At 45.5% G+C, this 19,211-nt stretch overlaps 1 protein-coding gene across 2 annotated transcripts in view; it reads right to left on the bottom strand.

Moving 5' to 3' along the window:
• Positions 1-19,211, bottom strand: part of KAT6B (lysine acetyltransferase 6B) — a 1,467,124-nt gene that overhangs the window by 632,993 nt on the left and 814,920 nt on the right. For both annotated transcript variants that reach the window (XM_069610967.1, XM_069610966.1), the window contains exon 10: positions 9,686-9,827. In XM_069610967.1, the coding sequence (XP_069467068.1) occupies positions 9,686-9,827 (142 nt within the window). The remainder of the gene's footprint in view (positions 1-9,685; positions 9,828-19,211) is intronic.

Below are 19,211 nucleotides of genomic sequence, written 5' to 3'. Positions count from 1 at the left end.
TCCCCTTGGTTACAGGAATGCACCTAAAGGTGATTGGCCGGCTGGCTGCCCTTGGGAGGACAGCCACCCTGCTGTGTGAGTGACAGCTAAGCTGCGAATGAATGGGAGAAACCTGCATAAAAAGGTGGTTCTTTTGCTTGGAAGGCAGAGTCTACCACTGCACGAGGGAATCCGAATAAGAACTTGGAAGAGACGCTTGCTGCAACTCCTGGACCGTTGGTTTACCCGGTGAAGCCCTGCTGCATTGCTGAAACGCCAAATTCACCTCCACTAGAGAAGCCCTGCAAAAGACAACTTCCCTTGGGTTGGGGGGACCAATCGACCCTAAAGCGAACTCGTCTGGACATCATCTCGGAGCTGGCTGTACTTTCATTATTGCTGCAGAAACCGATTGCCAGGGAGAGGAACACCAGCTCGAGTGCATCTTTTTAAGTCAGACCCGAGCTCCAGGAAGATTCTCCAGACTCCCATGAAGCAGGACTGACCAAGCCTGAACCACCTCAACAAAGTGCTGGATCCCAGATGTGAGGAATGTCCATAAAGGTATCCGAGAACCGCACTGGTGCTGTTTGCGAGAGCCGCAAGATGCTGAAAGCGCACAGTGCTGCTGATCTGATGTTTGCCCATTGCTGCCGCTGATCTTCAATTCATAGTGCAGGAGTCCCCAGACGTCTTCCCTCTTGTCCTCACGACTGAGGCTCAGGAGCACAGGATCTGCAGACCTGCAACTGGTACAGAAGCCATCTGGAACCAATTTCTTCAAAACAAAAGGTACAGTAAAACTAAGGGGTTGCATACCTCTTATTGTGTAGCCTTGCTAGCTCTCAGATGAGACTTGCCTTGGCTGCTTTTGCAGAGTTGATTGCAGCTTTGCCCCTCACAAGCCTCCCATATAAAACTGCAATCCTCTTGGATCCCATGTGTGTCCTCAAGTCCAACTGAGAAGCATCATCTCCAGTAAATTAGCTCATGGAAATATCACACAGGTAACCCAACACAGAGTTGGATTACTATTACAACACCCTTCAGTGAAAGGTTAGTTGGGCGTTTGGCAAGTTATAAATCACTAACAGAATACAATTAAAAGCTTCATACAAGCAGAGTGCTCCCCAAATATAATTTCATTTTTAAAATACAAATCCTTCCCATTGATAGGCCCACAGACCATTTACCCGCTTGGTAGAAGGTGGCTGCAACATAGTGAACTGCAGCAGGCTGAGACCCAGGCCCGGCTCCAGGATTTTTAATCTGGGTGGGCCAGGTTTGTGACCGGGGGGCCAAACTTTTCTCAGATTTGTGATCCGGCAAAACACGTCTTCCTGGATCTGAAAAATCAATTTGCCCTTAAACTCTTTAGTCTGTTAGACTGCTTTATAAGGTGCAGAAGCCTGGATTCAAACCCAGGTTGTTACCCACAAGACTACTTGAACGTCTGATAAAGATGTTTGTTTGGATTGCACTCCCTGGCAGATTTAAGCCAAATAAATTCTTGGGCAAAGCTGACAGTTGGCCCCGGGTAGGTGGGGCATGGGTGTGGAGCTTATGGTGGGAGCAGTTAATCGCTGTCATGAGTGCAACAAATGTTACATGTTTTTTAAGTTGTCTTTTTCTACTATTGGAGCTGTATGTTTAGAGGTATGACTCTAGCTGGAAACAGCCTGTTCACCTCACCAGGTTTTGCTGACATGAGGTGATTTGCCCAGGTTCGCTCAATTCATTCAAGTGGGAAATCTTCTCTCGCCTTCCAACTGCTCATTCCTTCCAAAATCACAGGCTCTCCAGTGCTCCTTCCACAGTCTTCTGCTCTCTTCTTCCATTTGCTCCTTTGTTTCCTTCCATAAGCTCCCTCACTACTTTAACCTTCCATTGGCTACTCACTTCATCTTCCATGTGCTCCCCCATCTCCATATGGAAAACATTTGCCAAAAATGAAAGCTGTACCCTGCCCTTAACAAGAGTCTGAAAGATTAATCCCAATTAGTCATGCCATAAGAAATATGTTTTGTGGCTTTTTTTCAACATACTGCTTTATTGAGATATAAAAAAACAGTACAGAGCAAAGGAGAAACAGAAAAAAATAGTGTGGCAATATCACCCCCTGTCACTTCCATCAGCTCCCTCCGACTACCATTCCCATTTACAATCACTCCCACCTACCCCACCCTTCCCCCACCAGGTCTTCTTGGCCTGGCTGCGGAGAAGCAAGAATGATGCCACCGCCTCCTCTGCAGGGCCTGAGCAACGAGGACGCCAGTCCTTATTCCATCTAGCATAGTGTGCGCTTAATAATACCTCCCTGAATGCTGTGGCTACTCCCAGGAGGCCACGTAGGAGGTGATTGTAGTCTAGCCATTTTGTTGTGAAAGACAGCCCCCTCCACCTCGATAAATATTGAATCAGAGAATAGGATATTTAGTTTCTTCCAAATTACATTACAGCTAATTTTAATTGAGTTGAGAATGTGTGGGAGTGCTAGCATGCAGGTGAGAGTGGGATCAGGAGGGAGACAGTGGAGGTTGAAGAGTTTCCGGCCTCCCGGTTGGATGTGGCAGGGAGGAGGGGCCACCCCTCCCCTGCCACCCTCTATACATCATTGTCCGGTACATACTGTTTATAATATGCAATTGTCCATGATGACTTCTTATTTGACATGCTTACTTTGCTATTTTGAATGCCACAATTCTGATCAATAAATGTGGCCTTATATTTTCCAAATAAAGATGTGTGTATGTCTCCTTGGCTGGCCCTGACCCCTGCGCTGCCCATCTATTAAACCATATTGCAATCTGGATCACTTCTAGGGGCTCCTAATTTTGGCAGGAAACACACAGCGAGATTAACTGATTTTCCCAGGATCACACACTTTGGTTAAGTGGTAAAGTCAGAATGTCAGCATAGCCTGAAATGTAGGTACTTGACCACACACCTTCCCAGCTAAAGTTGGTACAAATATTTTTGGAAGTTTGGTTTTAAATACCTAAAATATTACAATTCTGGGTCTTTGCACACGAGTCACCTTTTGTACAGATTTTGAAATGGGACTTACGTCCTGCTTACCATAGCCGTTACTCTGTATATAAAAGAAACTAAGTGATAGGGATGATTTATGGGAAAACATTTTGTATTGTCATGAATTGCATATTTTTATACCAATGATTATAAACCATAAAAATAAAAATGTTGTTATTTTGTAAGTTTCTGTATTCAATGTTTCTCTTTACTTTTCTTATTCCATTTATTTAGTTTCTTTTTCATATTTTGCTAACTTTATTTGTAAAGGTGAAAAGAGTATTAGTTCAATTTTGTTTAGAATCCTAAATTGCATAATCGGGACTGCTACTGTTTGCACCTTCTTTGCAAAAGGGCCACTATAGGCAGTTTGAATTATTTCCACAAAGTAATGGAAAAGTAAATAGCAAAACAAAGGCAAAAATGCTGTTTCACTTCACTTTTGTAGTCTGTGTCTGGAAAAGTATAAATCTCTCCCACAATTAACGATTTGGAATCCGTTTGCTTTTACCAATAAAGTTACAATCATAGGTGGTCATTTTCCAAGTCCTGTGGAGTGGAAAAAGTGGCGGTAAAATGTTTTATGATTGTAGCTTTATGTTCCCCGTTCTGATTGGAAGCCTACAAGCTCCAGAATGCCAATTAATCAGAACTTACAAAAGATCCCATACAGACACAAAGTGAAATGAAATGCATAACAAAGTCATTGTTTCACATAGCTTTTTCTGTACCCCCATCAATTCTAATCACCCAACAGCCACACTTAAATAGCTAATTAAAAGCATATATAATGTAAAGAAAAAAGTACCTTTTCCTATCACTAATCACTTTCTATTTTAAATAATCTGCATCTGAGACATGTTAAAAAGATAAGGCATCACTGGGAGGAGCTGTTCAGCCCTGACTGACTTTGAGGGGAGAAAGGCAGAGCAAGGGTGCCCCACGAACACTTGTCCATTGTTCGACTGTTAAATCCACCTCTGATTGCACTCTGCAGGAAATATCTCAATACCCTTTTTTATGTTTAACAGTTCTGCACCGTTTATACGTTGCCAGAAACATATTAAGAAATGCTTTTTTCTTGTGTTATTTTCGAGGTTTCATGATCAATCTTCTGAGAGCCAAATGTTTATTGAGGGAAGTGGGAACAATCCTCCAGTCCTGCATCCCTTCCCCTCTGTCACTGGTGGGATCCCACAGTAAATCACTTCAATTTCTGGCACTGCCTAAACACCTAGCAGTTATATCATACTTTTCAAACAAAACCCACAATACACATGATGTATTCAGTTTGCATACAGACATTGTTAATTGTTACTCCAATAGTATGTCGTCAATAAGGCAGTACTCATCTGCCCATTTCATGAAAAGTTCTGGCCAGGCAGCCTATGCTTCCACACAGACAAATATGCATACTATTTAGGTCAGAACCCCACTGGTAAGTATGTATGAGAAAATGATCTGAAGTTGGTCCATACTTGCCATCCTAACCTTGATATGTTCAGGTAGGTTCTTGTTGGACCAACTCAGTGAGGTGCAGTTTGAGTCCCTAGGCGTTACAAACAAGGCTCCCACATCAGGGCATATATACTGTCACTTAGGGAGATAAACTGAAACCAACGCACATTGGCAAAGCCAAAAATTAGGACTTTTGAATACACATGGTAAAGACATTTGCCAGGCACTGCCATAATGGTACCACCTGGCAATAAGGTGGGAACATCTAGAAAATGGGGCGAGTACCTATGCATATATGATGTAATTGTCTGGAAAATACCTGTCTAATACTTATACACATGTCAACACGGTTGACTTTGCGATTGCTTGTTTTAGAATTGCAGTGCAAGGAACAAATGTGAGGACATCATGTTGCTTTTAAATCTACTGGCTGAAAACACATCATGTTAAGAGATTTTTTATTACAACAGGAGCTCATTTACAGTGGCAATTAAGTCTGACAGAGCTATCTCAAAGAGTACCCAAGAGGGTATGTTTCAGCAGGGAGGGGGCAGGTAGCTGGTGGGAATACCATAGAGATTAACATGGCAATGGATGGGTAAATGACCAAACACATCCATTGAATGTGTATCCCTCCTAACATACTTTCTCCATCCTATATGTGGTCCAATACAATATTCTGGCTTACACCCAATAGCCTACTTCAACGCCTTACATCAAATCACTTTGATTTTACTACACTCTTCCCTCCAAAATTACATTGTTCTTTCTACCAACCTTATGGTTTCACTTATACCCAAGTAGTTCAAGTAGCAGAATATATACTTTGAATGGAATTTGTAAGGGCTCTCAGCCTAATTAACCAATGCCATTGCTTCGGTCAGGCTTCCATACCGTTATTTACCAATCAGCCTTGGCCTCCCTGACACTAATGTGAACAGCCCTGCCCAATCTGCTGGACCACAAGGCCTACAAATGCTTGTGGTATCTTGTGTTCCAGTGAATGTAACTTGTCAGGGTCTTTAGCCATGTATGCGCCTGGTGTAGAAATCTTTGTCCAAGCATCACCACCTGCCATTTATTGTTTTCTACAGTGAACCATCTTATTAGGCATGATTGGAAGTTATATTCCCACACATTAACACCTACATTCAATTACAGACATCTACTTGATAGGTTTGAAACAATAGCTACCATATAAATGAGAGGTTAAACGTGTAGTTAAATAAGCAACACAGGATCTTGCTAGACAGTTGTAGGCTGCCTGCTTGAGCAAGTGTGCTAGCTTACTTAGAGGTGTTAATGGCCATCCATATGCCTGGTCATTTCTGCTTTCATGGCTGTGGGGCATAAATCTTTGTCCAAGGTAAGCAAACAAATCCTGACTGAGCCGCCTTCAGTGCAGCTCCTCAGAAAGCTAATCGCAAAATCCCCCCAGCCTGTTTTTACCCTCTTAGTCTCCCCCTCCACCCCCTGGTTCCCAGTGGCATTTTAAAGTTTGTTTAGTTTTTTCTTATTGCGTTTAGTTAAACTACATTGCCTTTTGATGAAAAAAAGAAAAATAGGAAGAAAACCTCACAGCACTGACAAGGTCTCCTTTCTAGCAGGGCTGGGCTGACCCACCGGGAGACCGGAAGTTTCCCCGGGAGGCCTCAGGCTATAGGGCCTCTTCTCTTTGGGGGGGGGGGGGGGGGGGGGGGGAAGGATGCATGGGTACTCAAAATTAAACTATCACTCGCCATTCGGGGATATGCATCCATACAGGCCAGCCTGGGTGTGGCCATTCGCTGTATGATTTGTTTGCCTGCCAGGCCCGCCCCTGTCCATGGATTTTGGGACTTGCACTCTCGTCGCACTAGGGTGCATGTGCGTTGAAACCGTAGGTGCCCTAGTATGCTCTGTGCTGTTGAGTCACATGTGCAGGTGTGGCTGGGCCCGTGATTGAATGTGCCACTGCCACCTGAGACACACTGCCGACAGACAGTCCGAGTGCTGTCCTGGTACCAGGCCCATGCCGTGTGTTGTGCCCGTTTTCATGGTGCGCTCTGACAGATTCAAGAAAGACAGCCAACCAACCAGGTGAGGCAGGCCGCACTGCCTCCATCAGTAGACAGCAGCAGGTGATCCAAATGAGGCTGTGGCTGGGGCTGGGAGCAGCAGCCAGACCTGAAAGGTAAGGGATTATTTGTACATGCGTGCCCCTCTCCCATTCTGCCGAGTGCTTCTGAGCCTCACTCTCACCCTATGCGGTAAACCTTTTACAATGTGCTGTAATATTTTCTAGCCATCATGCTATGATGTTTTCCATGTGTTGCTATCCTGCGCATGCAAGTGCTGAACTTTTTTCTTACTGTGATGCCATGGACTGTAACATTCTCCACCTCTGCTGCAATGTGTTCCCCCTATGCTGTAATCATTTACCGGCCGGGGTCGTGTAATATGTTCTCCATGAGCTCTAACATTCCCCTTCCTGTGCTATACTGTAAAACAGCACCCCGTTTACCTAATATCCACTCCTTGTGAGGTGATCCCCCGGCCTTGAACTGAATGGGGATGGTTATCGGGTGTAGTGGGAATACTGGCAACCCGTAGACCTATTAAAATACACTTCTGCTCTGCTATGCAAGACCAAACTAAACTGCTAATCCAGTACTTCCACACCCACCTCTACAAATGTACCTTACCATGAACTAAAGAAATCCCTACCTATGTCATTATAGAGGCTGACACACTGCTCTGCTAATGCACCTCTTTCCAATCCTGACCTCCCACATTGACACATGCTGTTCCATTACAGCAACTAACACTCACCTGACCTTCACTACTAGTCCACCCTTACCAGCAGTAACCCCTTTGCTTCTATTATAGCCATTCAAAAAACTGTGCTAATGGACCTCAATCCTAGCCAGCAGCAACCCCTGTTGTTCTATTCCAGTGGCTCACACTCAGATCTGCCAATGGACCCTCCATCCTGTCTTGCAACACCTCCCGTTATTCCATTAGTCAGTGTCTCCTTCGCACGCAGCTCTACCAGTGTTAATCAATCCTGTCTAGAAGCAACTCCCATTCTTCCATCACACTCACTCCCACAAAGCTCTGCCAATGGACCTCAATCCTGGCCAGCCGCTGTCTGATCGTTCATGCTTGTGGTAGGTGGTGAGGTTGGCATGCCCCCGGAGTTGTCCTGTTAACCAGATCTAAGGTCATGTTGTTTCTGGACAGGGAGGAGGTGTGTGGGGACAGGGGGTGTTCCAGCACACCCCTACGATAACCCCTTATCTTACCTGGTTGTATTTTAGATGCCTTAGCATGGCACCTATGCTTCTGGGCCCCTCTGTCTCTGCGAGAACAATAACACATTCCAGCGATGCCAGACTTTATTTGGCTGTGGAGGGGGGCTGCAGGGTGTGCAGATGACGTCTTAGGCCCGCAGGTGGAACTTAGGAAGGTGCGTACACCCTTGTGCTGTAACATTCTCAGTGGCGGTAGTGTGCTCTCCCAGCACTGTACTCTTCAAGCCATGTGCTGTAATAATCTCACTGTCTGCTTCACCATCCACTTCCTGCTGTAACATTGGCCTGTTCTTCTGGTACATTAGCTCCCTGTGGTGTGCACCTCTCTTCCTGCACTTTACCGCTCCAGCCGGTGTGCTGTAATATATCAGTGTGGTATGATTTCCCCAAAACACCTGCACTAAATCTCTCCTTGCTCAGCATTCGTCGGCTAGTACATTATGCCCTGCCCACCCCCTTGCTCCACACACTCTGTCCTCCCCTCCACCGCCCCAATCCTCAGGACTCCGATGGTAATTTCATATCATCCCTGCTGATTCATGGGTGCCTGCCTGCCCATGCAGTTGTTTTCACGCTGCGCTGAGCACCCCACCCCACCCCACAGCTTGTGCATGCTGTGTAATCCATCAGCCCACCACTGCTTGATGGTTCTCCGGGTGTGTAAAACCCCCAACCCCATGCTGTAATATTTCTGCCACATAAGAAAAATCCTCTTCCATATTATGTAATCCCTTAGCCCTGCATAAAGCCAGCGCTGTGCTGTAGCATTACCTACCCATGACATAATATGTATTTGGGGCAAAATCGTCCAGCCCTGTGCTGTACTATTTCACCCTCTGCTTTAAAAATCACATTTGCTATCACACCCCCATGCCGTGGGATTCCTCTGCTGTAATATTCACTACACGTGCTCTTATCCTCATCTCTGTGCTGTTTTTTTATATTTGTTTGGGTTGATAGATGGCACCTGCACCAGCTATAAACCAAAAACGATTGCATTAAAGTATAGGGGAGAAATTGGCTATGATGAGGGACACCCAGCGTGTAGGTGTTTGGTTGTTTGCCCACCCATTGACTGCCCATGATAATCCCTATGGCTATTCCCATCCAGTCCCTGTCCCTCCCTGCCAAAAACACCTCCTCCAGAGAACTCTTTGATTTTGCTTTAATCAAGCCTTACCATCAAACTTCACACTCAAAGTGCCTGCCAGTGTTTTGTCAAGCAGCCTTCTGAGAGTTAATGACTTAATTGGAGTTGTAAAGCCACTACTGGTGTAATAAAAGTGTCTTCACCAGGTCTTCTTTTAGCCACTCCATTTATAAGCACTATGCATGCCCTTCACTTAAATCCTGTTAAAAATAAACATTGGTAAATCCAACAGTTTTGGCTTGTATATAAGTATTAGGCATTTGCCAGGCACTGCTAATAGGTGCTCAGGTACTCACACCGTTTTGCACCTGCTGCATTAATGGCCAGTTTATACCAATACGGCGGTGCTTGGAAAGTTCTCTTGCCATACCTACACAAACTGTTGGCATTACCAAAACTTGTTTTCAATATGATGGGACACCAGGTGCAGAAATATTTTCCTGTGCACTAATATTGCTCACTCGTGCGTCAAAATTTGGAGCCACTTTGATCACATTTTCCAGGGCCTCTTTTGGTTCCCAGTCCGGCTCTGATTTCTAGGGGGGGGCAGGGGCTAGCCTTGGGGGTGGGGGGGGCCTGGCCCCCCTACTGGAGCCGGGCCTGCTGAGACCAAAAATCCAACTTGGTAAGCAGCCACAGACAGGATGGAATGCCGCAAAAAAAGCATTTCAAATTGAAACATCCTGCTCACCAAAATGATTGTCTTAAAATCCAAATACTTACTTTTTTAATGCAACATGCATTTATGCTTTAACCAATTCTATGACTTACCCACCTCAAATACTGAAAGATCATCCTTTCTGTAGATTTCATTCGCTGGCGGATGAAACCAGCCACACTTCTTTGAATGTCTCTGCAAAATGTTTTTACTTTTCATATATCGGAGACAGAATTCACATAAATACAGCTTTGATAGTCTGTAAAAAACATGAAGAGAAGAAACTCATAAGGCTACTAACATGAATGTTGGAAAACAAAATACATTTTCTGGCATCTGTTAAACTGATTTTCTATACTCTGGCCTGGTGGACAGATTTATAGATGGCCAACCTAGTATTGGGAGCTGAAGCCAAACCAGTTCAAGGTAGCAAGGCAAGTGGTCTAGGCCAAGTATCAAGACGTGGTGAGCTTGAATCTCAAGAGGTGGTGAGCTCAAGGGGTCCACAAAGAGCACACACAGTGAAACAGTGAAGGAACACACTTAGACAAACGGGTATACGCATACTTCTTTACTTATGGCCAACAGTGAGAAATGACCAACCAGTAATATCACACACTAAAAATAGATATACACAATCACCTGAGTAGGGCAAAGTACAGAAAAAAAACCCATAAAAATGAAAGTACAGATTGGTACAAGCACTATAGGTCCACAGAGTTACAATCCTAGCTTCAGAAGTCAATCCCTAAAGTGAATGGGTTCTTGTGCCCAGCAGTCCAGCAAAGTTCGATACAGTTTTGTGAAGCTGGAAAAACTGAAGATGGGGTCTCTGGGGTCCAATGAACAGTTCCAAGAATTGAGTTAGAAGACAAGTTGATCTAACAAATGTGTCCCCAATTTTCGGAGTCCTTGTGCGAACAAGCAATGGTAAAGCCAAACTAACACAAAAGTTGATAAGTTATCAAAACTTTTAAAGGGGAGTAAGGGATTAAGGTAAGTATTGCTACAACTCACCCCTCCATACTGCGATTCATTGTAGGACTTGGCAGGCCTGCTGAAGAGGGTCCAAGGTCACTTTTCCCGCCATCAGCCTCAGCCCTTGATCCACAGGGGTTGCAGGTTTGAGCACTTCTCCGGTCTGCATGGCAACGCAAAAGGTGTTCACTTGCCGCAGTCAGACCTCTCCTTTTATCTCGGGTCTCCTTGATTCTAGGACCATGACATTTTGCAGAGTTAAATCTTGTTGCACAAGCTAAAGAAACCCCGGTTCCAGACCTCAACTTGGAACAGCGACATCTGCAGAATGGTAGCCCAAACTCAGAGCTGGTCAGCCACTGGTTGATCCAGGGTCTCTTTCGAAGGCTCTTATTCGCAGGACTCTGAGCTGATGTCGAGAATGGATATTCCCCCTCCACTCCAAGGGTCACAGTTCCCTAGCAGGAATGATGGAGATCTTCCACAAGACAGGGTTTTACCAGGAAAGTAGCAGAAGTTGGTTGTTGGGCCTTCTTCCAACGAGTCTCCAGTCTATGCGTGGGTCTTGCAGTTGGACAGGATTCTTGGCCACTTCACTTTCTCCCAGGATCTCTTTTATAGTGGGTGCAGGGGTCTTCTTATCCTAAAAGTCAGGTAAGAGCTGAAACTCCCACCATAGATCTGCCCTGTTGGACCACTAGCCACAGTTAGTAGCCGAACGTGTTAAGGCTAAAACTAAATACACCAAAAAAATGGTCAAAAGTTACTGCTGCCACCAGCTTGTCCACTTAGCACACCTAGAGTAACCAAAAATCCTCTGAGTGCGAGTCTTGGGCAAAACAAAAAGTGTACTGCATTGTAATATGCATTGTACAGTGATAAAACGTTACCACAAGTGATAACAAGTCACTAAAAGTAGTAACAAAGTAACAAGACTAAGGCAAACCATGTTCCCCAGTACTGACAACCTGAAGGACCTATCAGTTTCCCCATGAAAAATTAAGCAAAAGTCAGAGCGTTGAAGCTTAATGCTTCGCTGCAGAAAAAAAAGAAAAAAAAAAAAAAGAAATGCAGGTCTGAATCAAAAATAAAAGCAAAACGTTTGGGGGTCCATAGAAATGGAAGGAAAGGTGCAGTATAGAGAAATCTTTCCCAACAACAGCATCTAAACGGGTGGCCACTATAAAATCTCAGTTATGCCGGTCTCAGTATCTGGTCTTCCTGGGGGCATGTTAGAACACTACCCTTCAGCAGGTGTTACCCATGGATCCTTAAAAAAGAACGGAAAAAAATGATTTGTAGAATTGATCGAATTTCGGCTGTACCAAAATTTCGCACAACCGATAATTTCAAACCATTGTACCATTCATGACCATTATAGCAAACAAGGGAAGCAGGGGTGTACCCCGCACCCTTGTTCGATATAATGGCATCAGGGGTGTCGCCGCTTGCAACCTGCAGCACCATTTCCCATGCATATAAGTGAAGGGAACCGGCATCACAGAGGGATCGAGGAGTCGGCGGCACACTGCAAAGTGTGCCGCCAAAACGGTAAGTAAGGGTGTTGGGGGTGGAAGTGTGCGGGGGTGCAGGTTACCAGAAATGTCCGGGGGAGAGAAAATAGTCATTTTCGTTCACATGACTCATTTTTTTGTCTGTCGATAAAATCATGGACCATCGTTCCGTCACACCTGAGAGGCATATTTCCCTTCGCAATGCGGTGTGGCACTTTATTTTCAACTTTACCACCTCGGCATGGTGGTTCCAGGACATTCTGGGCCTGATGGCCTCCTGCGTGCTGACTGTACAGCACGCCCGTCTGAAGGTGAGGTGCCTCCAGCTGGCAGACTATTGGGATCAGGAAACAGAGTCTCAGTCGGACAGGATCCCAATACCACTGCTCCTTTTGCCCTATCTTTGCTGGTGGCTGATGGATGGTAATGTTTCAGTGGGAACCCCTATTCACCTGACCGGAGCCTACCCTGGTAGTGACGACTGACTCCTCTCTGTTAGGCAAAGTTTGTATGCAGTACCCTCTGGGACCACTACACACAACACTGACTACAGGTATAGGAAACCCAACCTTTGGTATAAGCTTGTACTATACAGTTTGGTAGCGTGTTGAGCAACCAGGCTTCTCTCAAGAGGGAGATTCACAGTGACAAGTATTCAAATAAACTCTTATACTCAAGGTTTCTTGCATAAACAATTATTAACCATTTCATCAGTCAGTTAGAATAAGCATTCTTCAGAAGGGAGCAAGAAAATAGTAACAAATACTCTTCAATCCTGTACACTTAGTTTATAAATGAGTACAGACCCTTTTGGGATGGCCCACAGACACAAACTACACCCACAGGTGACTTCAATAGCTAGGATGCTGGGTACATTAATATCTTACTGTTGGCATTTAGAATACTCTTAGAAGTTGGTAAAAGGCAAAGGTTATTAGAACAAGAGACCACAAATATTCTTAAGCAGGCAAATACTTTTGGATCCCTCAAGAAGAGTCATACAATTCAATAGGCAAAGCTAAATTCAATGGGCAAAAGTCTTGTATAGGATGAAGCACTTCTGGTGAGTAAAAGGAAAAGTCTTTGCACAAGTAGGAGTCTTTGATGAAAAGAAGAATCAAATGTAGGGTCACAAGCTGATTAGACTTGTGAGTTTTAGAACTTGCAAGCACTGTACAATAAGAGATAAGTTCTCTTAGACTTGTTTTACAGTACCGTGGTAAAGAAGAACAGATGCAGCTGAAGACTTCTGTTCCTGTGCAGCTCTGCAGATCTCACTGTCCTGGGCCTCGGTCGTGGGGACAAGAGGGAGGATGTCGGGGGACTCCTCCACTGTCAAAACTGGCAAACGGCAAACTTTACTTTCAGTGGCTGTTTCGCGTTTCAGCTCCTTGCGGTACAGCAAATAGCAATAAGCGCTGTTCCTGGCTGTCACGGTGGACTTTCCTCACATCCGATATCCCGCACTCAACTAAAGGGGGGGGGGGGAGGTCAGGCTTGGTCAGTTCTGTTTCGTGGGAGTCCGGAGGATCTTCCAAAAGCTTTAGGCCAGCTTACAACCAATGCACACAATCTGTGTCCCTCTCCCTGGCTCTACAGTTTCCTGCAGCAACTCTGAGGAAATACAACCACCTCTGAGATGGGTGCCCAGGTGGCATACTCGGGAGTTGATTGGTCTCACCAACTCAAAAGGGAGAAGTCGTCCTTGCAGGGGCTCCTGTGTCCAAGCGAAAATGGCGATTCTGACCTACAGCAGGGCTTCACCAATGGTGTAGGAGTTGCAGCAGTCGTCCTCTTCAAGCTCTTCATCGGTTCCTTCATCCAGTGGTCGACTCAGCCTTCCAAGCCAAAAGACTCGCCTTTTATTCAGTTCTCTCCCATTCATTCCAGCCTAGCTGTCCCTCACCCAGGAGTGGCTGTCCTTGCCAGACAGTGAGCCAGCCTATCACCACAGAGTGCATTTGGGTCTCCAAGGAAACTAAGCACAGGGAGTTTTTGACACCTCCCTCACTTCCTGCCTACCCCAGACACTCTGGAGCCAGAGGCGGGTCTCTCTCAGAAACCCTGCCAAAGTCGAAATGAACAAAGACCAGACCTGGTTTGGCGTGCAGAGAAAAACTCGGGAAGGATCTTGCCAAAAAGAAATGGTGAAAAAAGACGACCGGGGACCATTTTAACAAAGGAGGCTCAATGCCATTTTGAAAAACATGGCTCCCGCGATTTAACGTTACTGGAGCTGCGAACAGTTCGCGGTCGGGGTAAATCATGGTAGTTCATTGCAAAACCACTGCCACCAGCCATTCTGAGAGGAAAGGGTAACAAATGCTACATGAGTAACTAGACACAGGGGATACTAGGTAACCCCCCTCCCCCCCTCCCCCCCCTCAACCCCCCAGCACTCTATTGTAAGATAGGGTGTGCTGGGTCTAGAATTGACCAGGACTAAGTGAAGTCAATTTCACTCCACTGTTCTGGGAAACCGTAGTTGATCCCAGAGAAGGTTTTTAAACCTTGGGAAATCAGGAAGACTTCCCTGTGGCACTGCAGAAACTAATTGCAAGAATGTTAGAAAATCAAAGTCTGGGTAGTAGGTCTGTCACCCCTACTATACCAGAAAATGTGGAAAAAGATGAGGATGATAATGATTCATAGTCTAACTCGAATATTGTTGAAGAGTCAGAAGAGTTAGAGGAGTCTCAGGAAGAGAGCCCCTCTTCACCCAAACCAGCTCTTAAACCTCAAACTTTAGCCACAGGGACCCTACCAGGTCCAGTACTGAGTCCAGAATGTGTCTATCTTGAAAAAATGAGACTTCAGTTAGAGTTCAAAAGATTAAAAGTCCAAGCTGAAGTCAAACATTAAGATCTCAAACTAAGGGAAATGGAATCACAACATGCTCTTGAAATGAAGAAATTGTCTCTTGAAAATGTTTCTATCCCAGAGTCTTCCAGTCCTAAGAGACCTTACATGCCTAAGGAAGCTGTGAGTATGTCTGAGGTGAAACTTGATATTTTGGATTGGGTGGGTGCTTTTGAATAAAACTATGGGATTCAGGGTTTCACAGGGAATCAGTTGATGCCTTGGCTTTTGTCTAGGCTCACCCAGGTTGCAACTGGTGCTGTAATGGAGGTGGGGGAACTTGAAATGATAATGATGTGTTATTTATATAGAGCCTTAATCCAAAGCGCTTTACAGAGCACATATTTACATACAATATCACCCAACCGAAACTGGTACTCATTTATCGACCTCGGAAGGATGAAAGGCTGAGTTGGCCTTGCCGGGATTCGGACCTGCAACCAGCAGATCACGCACAGATCGCAGAAGCGAGCGTTCAACCCACTAAGCTTAAGATTGGAGTATGAAAATGTGAAGCTAGCTTTGATAGCTAGATTTGGGAAAACTCTTTCCCAGTACCTTAAGAGGTTTAGGACCTTCAAGTGTGTGTGAATGTTTGAAAAACCTAGATGGTTGGGTTAAGGGTTACAGAGTGAACTCTTTTGAAGTAATGAGAAATCAATTTTTGTTGGAATCTATTTTTGATGCCTGCGCTCCTAAACTGAGACAGCACTTGGCTGACTCTAAAGGGATTGATCCCAAGAAGCTAGCAAAAGCTGCTGACTTGTGGGTTGCCAACAGGGTTACTCACAAGGATTCTGGGGCCACTCATAAAAAGGATGAGGAGAAGCAGCACAAGAAAGATGACAAAGAATTCTAAAACCTCCAATCCAAAAGAGGGCCAAAAACAGAAAAAGGGTAAGCCCCAGGGGAAACCAGGTCAGTCTAGCGAAGCCTCTGGTTCTGAAACAGAGGGCGGTCAGCAGAAGCCCCCATTTGTCAAATGCTTGTGGGTCAACTGACCATGTGAAAGGGGATCCCAGATGCAAGGGTAAACCTTCAGGGGTCCACACTGCCTCCTTAGCGTTCATCCCTGAGGGAGGAGTATGACAAATGGAAACGTTCAACTATTGGCTGAAGACCCCATTGGAGTCTCTGCCAGTGTTTCTTTAGTGTCCCTGGGTCTATGGGAACAGCAGAATATAGATGTGTATAACTCTATACCTGATAACACCAAAGAATACTACAAGAACAGTGTACTTGTAAATGGTCAGGAGACCCCTGCCATTAGAGACACTGGGGCGAGCATCACAGTGGTGGATGAACACTTCTTCAAACCTGAGGATGTTGCTAAGGCACCCAAAGGTCCCACTAAGCTTGCTGGAGGCCCTATCCAGATGGTTCCAATACTACCAGCTCTCATCCAGTGCAACAACATGACTGTAAGAATACCTGTTAATGTACAGAGTGAGGTGCCTGGGAGAGTCCTGTTGGGGAATGACTTATAAACTCTTGGAGTTGTATCAAGCACCCCCAGGCATCCCAATAAAAGGAAGCAGGAGCAGACAAGGCAGGCCAGAGAGCTCACTTTAAATGACTCTCAGTGGGTTGTTACAGAAGAACCTATAACACCCAGTCCACAAGTGAAGCCAACTTCCATTTCCAATAAGAAAGACAAAGGGGAAACCCAAGGTCTCGGGAAACGAGAAAGATAGCACTCCTGTGCATGTAACCAGGACATCCTCGAGAGGACAGTCCAAAGTCACACCTGCGACTAATACACCAGATGAGGATGTGAGAACCAACCAGGAGAGGTTGAGTCAGCTGCGCTGAAGATTCAGAGCTGGAAGAAGACCTTCCCCCTGTTGGAGATCTGGATCCTAAAGACCATCCTGAGCTGCAGTCTTTACTGGCAGAAGGTGGCCCCTGTAAGGCAGACTTCAGCAGAGGTCAACTAAAGTGTCCTACTCTTGAAGGACCTGGCAAACAGGCAGCTTCCCAGCTGGAAGGGCAAAAGCCAGGGACGCGCAGGTTATACTGGGAGGATGGCCTTCTCTACAATGAACCTACTGAGTCTACTGCAGGAGACTACAGGAGACTTGTAGTGCCCCAGGAAGTGAGACCTCAGTTTCTATAGTTAGCCCATGAGATTCCTTTAGCTGGTCACTTAAACTTTAAGAAGACCAAGAAAAGGATTGCTCTATATTTCTACTGGCCTAAGTTGGGGGCCTGATGTAGATACATTCCGTAGGAGTCGTCATACTTGTCAGACATCTGGCAAGAGTGGAGCCAAGAATATGGCACCTTTGGTGCCCCTCCCAGTGGTGGGAGTTCCTTTTGAGGTGGTAGGAATCAACATTGTTGGTCCCTTAGACCCTCCCACATCTTCAGGCAACCGGTTTATATTGGTTGTGGTAGAACATTCTACCAGGTATCCTGAAGTTATATCTATGAGGACTGTTACTGCTCAGGCAGATGCTAAGACCCTTCTTGGTATTTCTACCAGAGTAGGTTTTCCAAAGGAGGTTATCTCTGACAGGGGATCTCATTTCATGTCCCACTACTTGCAGGCCATGTGGAAAAACTGTGGAGTGACCTACAAGTTCTCAACAGCCTACCATCCCCACACGAATGGGTTGGTAGAGAGGTTTAACAGAACTATGAAGAGCACAATAGGTGCGTTAGAAGAACCCCTCAGAAGAAAGTGGAACCTTCTACTGCCATGCCTTCTCTTTGCTTATAGAGAAGTCCCTCAGGAGGGGTTGGATTCAGTCCCTTTGAGCTTCTCTATGATTAACCAGTTAGATGTCCATTGGCCCTAGTCAAGGAGGGGTTGGAGAGTGCTCCTTCCAACAAGCCAATGAGAGTCACGGACTACGTGTTAGGTCTCCGAAGGAGAATGACAAATGATGACAGAAGCTTCAGAAAACTTGAAAGCAGGTCAGGCTCTGGTGAAGCATTGGCATGACCAGAAGGCCAACATGGTTGAGTTTACTCAAGACCAGCTAGTTCTAGTTATGGTGCCTACAGGTCAGAGGGCCTTGCAGGACAAGTGGATTGGACCCTTCAAGGTTGTGGGAAAACTTGGGAGAGGTCAATCATTTGGTGGACTTAGGCAATCCTAAGGAGGCCCCAAGGGTCTTTCACACCAACCGACCAAAGGCCTACGTCTCTAGACCAGACCTGGGAGCTTTGCTTCTAGCCTCCGATCAGGAGGATAGTGAACCTCTACCTGACCTCCTCAGGGGACAACCTTTAGATGGAAAGATAGGAGTTAATCTCTCTTCTGATCTGACACTAGAACATGAGGAGTGCAAAGCTCTGTTCAATCAGTCTGCCCCTCTGATTTCACTATCACCAGGCTTGACCCCTTGGAGCCAGCATGAAATCCTCACTGGTGACCGTTTACCTGTTAAAAGCAGAGGTTACAGAATGTCAGACCATGTAAGGACCCACACAAAGGAGGTCAACAAGATGCTTGATCTCGGGGAAATAGAGCCATCTACAAGTCCTTGGTCTAGTCCAGTTGTGCTAGTACCAAAGGAAGGATCCAAAGAATTGTGATTATGTGTGGACTATAGAGCCCTAAATGCAGTCACCACGACTGATGCCCATCCTTTACCCAGGACAGATGAGCTGATGGACAAGCTTGGTTCAGCCAAGTACCTCAGTACATTTGACCCAAGCTCAGGCTATTGGCAAATAGCTCTGACAAACCATGCAAAGGAGAAGACTGCATTCTCAACCCCCGGAGGCCTCTATCAGTTTATTATTATAACTTTTGGTCTAAAGAATGCCCCTACTACATTCCAAAGGATGGTTAATCATGTTCTGAATGGGATGAAGGACTTCTGCATAGCATACTTGGATGACATTGCAGTGTTCAGCCCTACTTCAAAAGAGCATATTGATCACTTAGGATATGTATTGCAGGCTCTTGGGACCACCAATCAGATCATAAAGGCAAGTAAATGTCAAATTGGTCAGAGTAAAGTGGTCTGCCTTGGACATGAGGTAGGAGGAGGTGACATAAGGCTGTCGCCTAGCAAAGTACAAGCCGTACTAGACTGGGCCACCCCTACTACTCAAACCCAAGTTAGAGCCTTCCTAGGCCTCACTGGTTATTATAAGAACTTCATTGAAACCTATGGGACCATATTTTCTCCCTAGAATGTAGTCTCCTCACCCAAATTCCCCAAGGTGGTCAGGTGGAATGAGGAGTGCACTAAGGCATTTGAAGGACGTAAGAAAGCAGTTTGTCAAGCTCCAGTATTAAGAGCTCCTGACTATAGCCAATCCTTTATTGTACAGAC

Source organism: Ambystoma mexicanum, chromosome 8 (genome assembly GCF_040938575.1).
Source record: "Ambystoma mexicanum isolate Mex_15411 chromosome 8, UKY_AmexF1_1, whole genome shotgun sequence".
Lineage (NCBI taxonomy): Eukaryota > Metazoa > Chordata > Amphibia > Caudata > Ambystomatidae > Ambystoma > Ambystoma mexicanum.
Note: the sequence above shows the minus strand (reverse complement) of the source record. Positions and strands in the feature narration are given on the sequence as shown.